This window comes from Limulus polyphemus, unplaced genomic scaffold, assembly GCF_000517525.1.
Source record: "Limulus polyphemus unplaced genomic scaffold, Limulus_polyphemus-2.1.2 Scaffold4995, whole genome shotgun sequence".
Taxonomy (NCBI): domain Eukaryota; kingdom Metazoa; phylum Arthropoda; class Merostomata; order Xiphosura; family Limulidae; genus Limulus; species Limulus polyphemus.
In genome coordinates, this window is record NW_013670605.1 from 54090 (window position 1) to 63250 (window position 9161).

General features: G+C 31.8%; 1 protein-coding gene across 1 annotated transcript in view; it reads left to right on the forward strand.

Annotated features, from left to right (window-relative positions):
- The first annotated feature begins 367 nt into the window (after positions 1-367).
- The window catches only part of LOC106471970, a 13143-nt gene continuing 4349 nt past the window's right edge, over positions 368-9161 (forward strand). The window contains exons 1-3 of the mRNA XM_013932598.2: positions 368-531; positions 4792-4846; positions 5094-5153. Coding sequence (XP_013788052.1) covers positions 4820-4846; positions 5094-5153 — 87 coding nt within the window. The 5' untranslated portion in view covers positions 368-531; positions 4792-4819. The remainder of the gene's footprint in view (positions 532-4791; positions 4847-5093; positions 5154-9161) is intronic.

The window sequence follows — 9161 nt, forward strand, 5'->3', positions numbered from 1 at the left end:
TAGGGTTTCGATGCTCACGGCTCGAGTACTGATAGACCAGTGTGTCACTTTGTGGTTACTGACAAACGGACAGAATAATTCATGCTTTATAACATTGTTTTCGTGCCTTACTAATAGATTTGAGCATGCTGGAGCATATCTATTTACATATATAAAAGTTATATTATTTGTTTTAACTCTATTTCTAATGTAAGACTTATGTTTCAGTATTAGTCGTATTATGTTCAAATCAGGTTGTTACAATAACTTGTTTTCTTTATATTATCAGCTCGTACTAATTAATATTTATTAAAGTATTTCATAAAATCACCAAAGAATCAGTCATATAGGATTTATGTGATGGCGCTGAGATCAACAGCGGGAAACTATGTAAATTACAATTTAAGGTTGGAAAGAATTACGCAACTTACGTATAGTTGATATTACTTGGAAATAATAGGCTTTCTACTTTTATGACATCTTCCCTAATTTGATGATTACAACACTTCTGCAATGATATTTGACTTACTTACCATCATGGGTTTTTATTTGGTAAGCTTAATTCAGTGAGCAACTGAAGTTGGATTAGCCTACCTAGAGGCTAGACTAAGCTATGGTTGTAAGTGTAACACTAACAATGTAACTTGTAAATACTACTACACATTAAAAATAAATATACCAGCAGAACTATGAAAATTATACTTACCGTTGCACTGACAGAAATATATTTTCTCTCAAACTATTGATACTAAGAATTAAAGTCTGAAATATCATTCTTAATAGTAATACTGATACTCGGTGATAGTGATACTACCACTATTAGTATTATTATTAATCAAGTTATTAATACTAGTAATAGTAGATGTACTTCTACTCTAGTACTATTTCAACAGTACAAGTAATAAAAGTAAAACTTCAAATAGTATCACAGAGTTGTATACTAAAGATAGTGCTAAGTTGTTTCTAGTAAAACTGAGTAGTAGTCCACTACACTACATCGTTACAAGTTCATATTTATTCCATCTGTACCAGAGGCCGTACAAGAAAGGTTAAGAAAAAAATAGGAAGCTTTTCTTCACAGAAGTTTAAATTTTAATCAATAACTAATATAATTACTTTAGTATTAACAGTTACTGAGGTAGGTTTATTTGGCTTCTATTTTGACTCTGGTTATTTTCATTCTTATTTAAAACTATTCAAACTCATCAAGACATTAGCATATTCTGAATGTTGTTCATATGATTTAATTTTGGTAGGTCTGATTTCTGGAAAGTCATGTACTAACTACTGTGCACGAAAATTAAAATTGCATATATATATTAAATCTTTTGGTGGCTATTATTAATATATTGCATTAGGACATATTCATAGGCTCCAATAGCTTTTTGGAGATTCACAAGCTACAAGAGCCATAGTGTACAAGAAGTGCAGCACCTAGCTACAAAAAAACATCAAAGAAGTCTACTACTATTTTGCTTGGGACTTAATACTTTTCAGTGATGGGACTTATCCTATAGTTTTTCTGTTGACACAATTGTGTGATTTTATAAACCATTATGTTGACACTTGGCATTAGACTAGAATGTAGATAGTAGAAAATAATTGTTAACACTATTTACTGATTAGAAGTGGGCTACCGTCACTCATTGGCTTTTTGAGAAATGTGGACCTTGATGTAAAATTCTGTTCACACTGAATAAAGTTTGAATTTTTATTCCTTTATATAATTTGGTTTTATTCATTTTATTATTGGTCCTGTTTTAATGTTGACCCCCTCCAAATATTTCATTTGAGAAGTGTGCACTGATCTGAACTGACATTATTTTCACTAAAGGTACATTTGTTACAAATAATCTGTATGTAGATGTGGTGTCAATAGTCTTTTTTTTTTTTTGTCTGTTGACAGGTGGATGAATAATATTAATTTTTTGTATTGTACTAATTCAAGATAACCCAGGACTTGACATTTACATTAAGATTCTATATGTGTATTGGCAAAATGTACATACTGTCACTGGGTGTGATGGTTAAATATGAACACTGTCACTGGGTGTGATGGCTAAATATGAACACTGTCACTGGGTGTGATGGTTAAATATGAACACTGTCACTGGGTGTGATGGCTAAATATGAACACTGTTACTGGGTGTGATGGCTAAATGTGAACACTGTTACTGGATGTGATGGCTAAATGTGAACAGTGTCACTAGGTGTGATAGCTAAACATGAACACTTGGTGGATGTGGTAGCTAAATGCAAACACTTGCTGGATGTGATAGCTAAACGCGAACACTTGCTGGGTGTGGTAGCTAAATGCGAACACTTGCTGGGTATGATAGCTAAATGCGAACACTTGCTGGGTATGATAGCTAAATGTGAACACTTGCTGGGTATGATAGCTAAACGTGAACACTTGCTGGATGTGGTAGCTAAATGTGGACACTGTCACTTGGTGTGATGGCTAAGTATGAGTATTCTCATAATTCTTGAATGATTTTTATTGGTTAAGGCTGTTGTCACAATGCTATCTTTAGATTAGTGATAATCATTGGATAAAGTAAGTTTTTAAACTTTTTTCAGAGGTTTTTAATATTGTTTTTTATAGAAAAGAACCTTATGTTTGGTTAAATGAGGTAAGTCTTCAGATAGTAAGTTTTGAGTTTTATGTTTTCTACATAAACAGTTTTGGAACACTTTTCGAATGTATCTACTGTTTTAGTACTTTGGGTTTTATGTTTAGTACCAACATTAATGATTAATGTAAGCAAGATCCTTTTTAGAAATGAATAAGAAGTGGCAGGGTTGTTTCTATATATAAAACTGGGAAGTCATCACCACCAGATGACTTAAGATATAAAACTGCCCTTCACTTAGTAACAGAATCTTTTAATTATAATATACAACATGTTACTGGAATGAGAAAAATCTGTCTGCATCTGAAATTGATTAGAGTACTACTTAAAAACCACTATTTTTATCTCCAAAATATTAAAGTTGTTGCTTACTTTATAAGAGTGTTTACTGCAAGAAAAAGTAGTAATTCAAGACACAGTATTCCAGAATAATACTCAATAAGTTAGTAGTTACTGGGTGGAAATACTACATTATTCATAGTTTGAACTATTTTTGTACTGATACCCAAAGCATTTGTAGTATTAGCAGTTCAGGTGTGCTGAATAAAGCAGAACTTTAAGTGACAGTGGTATTTTTCAAAAGTGGGATACTAATAGTGACAGTGGTATTCTTCAAAAGTGGGGTACTAATAGTGACAATGGTATTTTTAAAAGTGAGGTACTAACAGTGTCGGTGGTATTTTTGAAAAGTGGGGGTACTAATAGTTTCAGTGGTATTCTTTGAAAGTGGGGGTACTAACAGTGTCAGTGGTATTTTTGAAAAGTGGGGGTACTAATAGTGTCAGTCATATTTTTGAAAAGTGGGGGATACTAATAGTTTCAGTGGTATTCTCAAAAAGTGGGGGTACTAATAGTTTCAGTGATATTCTTAAAAAGTGGGATATTAATAGTTTTAGTGGTATTCTTCAAAAGTGTGGTACTAATAATTTTAGTTTCAGAAAGAGTATGCTTAGTTTAATAGTGTTATGTTTTTATGAGCAGGTAGTTATGTACCAGATGTACTTCTGCAGGGTCCCCAAAATTGTTCTATTTCAAGAGTGAATAAAACGAAAATTAAAAGTAATATATATTTTTATTTCTTGCTTTTGAAGTTCATATGTCATGCTGTGTTGTAGCCTACAGAGTGTTTAATTCTTCTCATGATTCAAGGCATGCACACGTTTTACTGACATAACGACAGTACAAATTGCAAAGTTAGATGCCCCTTATGTGGCATCACTTTAGTGTCTACTGATTGACTGATAGATAACACACTACTAAATAATGGTGCGACTGATTAAAACAGGTGATCCCTCCAGGCAGCCTTTGGCCCCCTTTTGGGGAAATGAGTAATCTATTTTGAAAGTTAACAGGCAAATTCATGCTTATTACTTTAATCTGTTTAAAGCTATGCTTTAGTATTTAATGTCAGAAGTCAAGCACATAAAAGTTGAAATAAAAAGAAATATTGTAGTTTTGAATGAGGGAACTGATATTATTATGTGTCTTCAAGAAGTGCCACACAATAGGTTAATGAAAATAGTTTAAAATAGATAAAAAGTAGAAAACAAAAGATGGTGATAAATCGGCAACTTTCCTCTTGGAAGAATGTGATTATTGGGTTTTGGTTTATTATAAAAATGATCAAATTAGCCTTTTTTTATTGAAACGCTTTCAGTAAAATTCTATCTTTGTGAAGCAGTTTCCAGTATCCTATCTAGACACCAATAGAGTGAGGAAAATTTAATCATTCACTACTGCTATTACCAGTCTACCATTTAAACCTTCTGATTAGTTTATTCAAATAAAAATATTCTCATGATTTATGGATATATCAGTAGTATAAACATTTGTCTATAGACATCTGTATGACCAAGAAATGTTGTTTGGTTCAGAACTTATGAGTAGTTGAAGATACTACTACTGATTTATTATTTATGTAAACTAATATTACCAGTGTGAGCTAGCTTTGTCACATGTAAACATCTCTGCAGATTGAAGCTTAGTGGTGGTGAAGTCAGGATTTTCAGGTGTAATAGTGTGGTGTTGAGTTAAACATCTTCTGTGTTTAAATACTTTTGTTCATTAAATATGTTTTTGGTAAAAAAGACTGATGCTACTCTATAATGGTGAGACATCAAAGATCCCCGTAAAATATGTATACTGTATACTAAAAGACTTTTCTTACATCCATATTTAGGCATAAACTGATAAGCTTAAGAACAACCATGGCAGAGTATTCTGGCTCTCAAGAGGTAGGTAAAGGATGGGTTCATTATTGACATATATTTTCTCAAAGGTTAACATTTATAAAGCTTTTCAAGCATGATTTTTGTAAGTGTCGTAGTGTGAGAAAATGGAATTTCTTTTCTCTCTAAACTGGTTCATGTTGTGAGATTACACACCAATGTTTTTTTATGCAGTGTAGTAATAAAATGACCCATCACTGAATGTGTTTTAATACTGAAGACAGTTTCGAAACATTTTAATCTTTGATTTCAGTTATCAAAACAGCTGGAAGTTTTAAAGAAAGAGCTGGCAAGGAAAGAAAGGAAACTGAAGGTAAGTTGTGCTTTCACAGACCTCTTAATGTAATGTTTTAGTACTTTATTGAGCCATCAGCTTAAAAATAAGTTTTAAAGTCACAGTGCATGTGAGGCTACAGTATACTGTGCTATTTATAGATGTACAAATGTAGAAAATGGTATGAAAGATGGTAACTCAGTGTGATTGCATTAAATTTTGTTTATTATTTTTATAAAAGCTAATTACCTCACTAAACTGAATGTCAAATCTGAGCTTGGCACTCAGTTTTCCTCCTCATAATTTTACCTTCTCGGTTTACGTACAAATTGGATACAACACTATTAGCTCCGTCTTTACACAGTAGACTTGCTCATTGTTTAGTTCTATAAATATTCTTATGTCTGTATTCTATTAAGTAGTTTAATGTTATGTCGTAAATTATATTAAGATTTTATTGAAACAATTTACTAGATATGTAATAGATAGTGTTTTTGCAAATATTTGGCAACCAAATAGTTGATATATTTATTTAAACAAACAGTTTATGTGAGACATATGAATAAGTGTGAAAAAAGAAAATATTAAATTTCTGGAAAAAAGTAAATTACATAGTACAGAAAGAGTGTGCTAACAACACTTTATCAAAGGATCATGTAATTCCAAGTGAATACTGTTATGCATTAGAATTTCAAATGGGCTGAAATTCAGTTAACTACTAATTTAAATTTAGTAGTTAAATTGTACTTTGGATTTAGTATTTAAATGTATGCCGATATATAGTCAGTTTACGATATTTGCCAACAAGATTGATACACACAGTTTTCTTTTATACAAATATGTTTTAATATACACACAACAATACAGTTTACAATAATAGTAATTACAAACAATGATTTATAAACAAAAGTTTCACAAACAATGATTTATAAACAAAAGTTTCACAAACTTACAAGCAAAATAAAGTCTTCCTTTTAGTCTGGAACTTCTTCGACATCTGATAAGCGAGTTGATTATGAGTTGACGTAGGTATAATTCACTTAATGGGAAGCTAACTAGCTTTGTCCTTCATTGTTTACCAGCCACACACACCGATATTTTCCTACCAGTGACATTAGGTAATGTTTTAGTAAAAATACTAATGTCCAATGAGAATCCACTGAAGTTAAATGATTTGTAATGTTAGAACTTTGTAAACACTCCTGGTCAAATATCTGAAGTTTTCCAATTGATAAGCATTATAATAATCACAGTTATAGTTTCCAAAGTTTATAGCACACTGACTATAGTGAACTAATAATAGACTCTACTCTTTTGGCATGTCATATTGGTTATATTTATAGGCTGCATAAGCTTTCTAGGAAAATCAGATTACGTAACAATACAAATTTAAGTGTTTATGTACACACATATATTGTTGATTCTTACTCTCAAGAATCTACTACAAATTTGGAAAATAGGCGGGAGTTTCACAATACATATTGAACAGTATAAGCTATGTATGTTTCTAAATATAAATTTAATCTAAACAAACGTTGATATTAAAATAAATATATAATAACAAATTTGTTACAATATTCATATTCTGGTCGGCACCTAAAATTGAATAAATGTGCAATTTTACACTTTTTTTTTTTTGAGTGGCAGATTGCATACCTAACTCTGCCTTTGGTGAAAGACCAACAGATGCAGTGAAAGTCTACAAGTAAAAGGGAACTATCAGTCCGTAATGGGCTTTCTTTTCAAAGCTCTTGTAATGCATTTTAAATGTCTTACCTTAAAAGTTTTGCAGGTTATTTTACAGAAATAAGTCCTCAGTCTTTTTCTCTCTTGAAAACATATGCAAATTTGCCAAAATAAAAAAAATCTCTCCAAGGATTCTCAGTAATGCTCATTCTCTAAGAAAATTATTGTAAGACAGGAGAAGTGAATCACAAGTGAGGAAGTGTAGCAGTCGAGTCAAGAAACTTGGCAGAAATGGCAAAACAGTTACATCACTTCTTGTTCAAAGCAACCCATTTCACAGTAGAGATGTGGTCAAGATTTCTACTGTCTGAATTTAGTACATTTGATGCAGGAAATTTAATAATAATCTTGAATTAGAAACTGTGGGATGGAAGTGATCATTATGGTAAGTAGTTAAACTATGCAATCAATGAAATGATTGCATTGGATAGGCAATCACTGATGAGGAATTTGTTTTGGTTGATGAAGAAAGCAGAAATACAACATAAGTTACAAAGTGAAACTTACTTTTTGAAACAATAGTCTCAGATATTAATGAAAGATGGTTGACTGCAGTAGCTTGTCATATTTTTATCAATACTCAAGATCTAAGACCTTTCATTGCCATTGCACACATTAGTCTCCGAGATATTGATTTAGTTGATGACTGCTATCAGTGATGTGAAGAGTGAGTCAGTGATAACCTGCATTCATTGATTATCACGAATGATTTAAAATGCAATGTATATCATCTATAGGTCAAAAAGAAACAGTAATTTCATTAACTTCACAGGACACTGGATCACAGAATATGGAAGTCATACTGGTAATGAAATAGGAAAAAAAATGTAATAGCTAATTAATATATCAAAATTGAAAAGGAAAATATCCACACCCTTATTAGAAATAATAGAGCAAATATTGTGTAAAGGTTATAATTATGCTGGTTTAACAGGAGAGTCCTATTTCCACAAAATACAACTTTTTATCAAGAATGCTGTGGAATCTCACCGAGCTTAGTTGATTTCATAACAGTCAGATTTAAAATTAATGAGTGTAAAATTATTTAAATATACCTCAAAAGAAACTAGTAAAAGATGTAATATAACCTAATAGTTACTTGAAAGGCTTTTAGAACAAAAGTGGAGTATTATGTAAAGTTGGCTTCACAGACTGGGTAATTTCAAAACTTTTCCAAGCTGTATCTATTCTTCATTTGTGTCTATGAAAGAACAACACAAGACACTTTGGACTGGGGTGAAAGAACAACACAAGACACTTTGGACTTGGGTGAAAGAACAACACAAGACACTTTGGACTGGGGTGAAAGAACAATACAAGACACTGGACTTGGGTGAAAGAACAACACAAGACACTTTGGACTGGGGTGAAAGAACAATACAAGACACTTTGGACTGGGAGTGAAAGAACAATACAAGACGCTTTGGACTGGGGTGAAAGAACAATACAAGGCACTTTGGACTGGGGTGAAAGAACAACACAAGACACTTTATACTGGGGTGAAAGAACAACACAAGACACTTTGGACTGGGGTGAAAGAACAACACAAGAAACTTTAGACTGGGACCAGTGAAAGCATTCTTCATAAAAGAGCTTGAAACTAGATAAGCTGTATTATAAAGCAATCAAAATTTCATCTCAGTTACATTGTTGAATGTTTATCTTAAAATAGCATTTTCTGTAGAGCAACAGATTTAAACAGTGAAACAGTACATTATATATTATACTGTTCAAACTTATCAGTGCTGTTCCTACTCTCTATTTATAAAGTGTTGATTAACTTTCTCTGTGTTAATTTTGTATAACTTCTTACTTCATTGTACCTATAGGCTATAGGTTGTCTTATTGTTTGCTATTCTTTATAAATGATATGAAAACGTCAATTCTTTGGCTGCTGAATAGATATTAAAATATCATAAACTTGACTGGATAATGAATAATAACTAAATATCTGTAACAACCCTACTCCTTATAGCATTGAGATTTTATTGTGACCTAGTCCTTTTATCCAATAAGATTTTATTGTGACCTAGTCCTTTTATCCAATAAGATTTTATTGTGACCTAGTCCTTTTATCCAGTAATATTTTATTGTGACCTAGTTCTTTCATCCAATAAGATTTTATTGTGACCTAGTCTTTTCATCCAATAAGATTTTATTGTGACCTAGTCCTTTTATCCAGTAATATTTTATTGTGACCTAGTCTTTTCATCCAAGAAGATTTTATTGTGACCTAGCTCTTTCACCCAAGATTTTATTGTGACCTAGCTCTTTCACCCAAGATTTTATTGTGACCTAGCT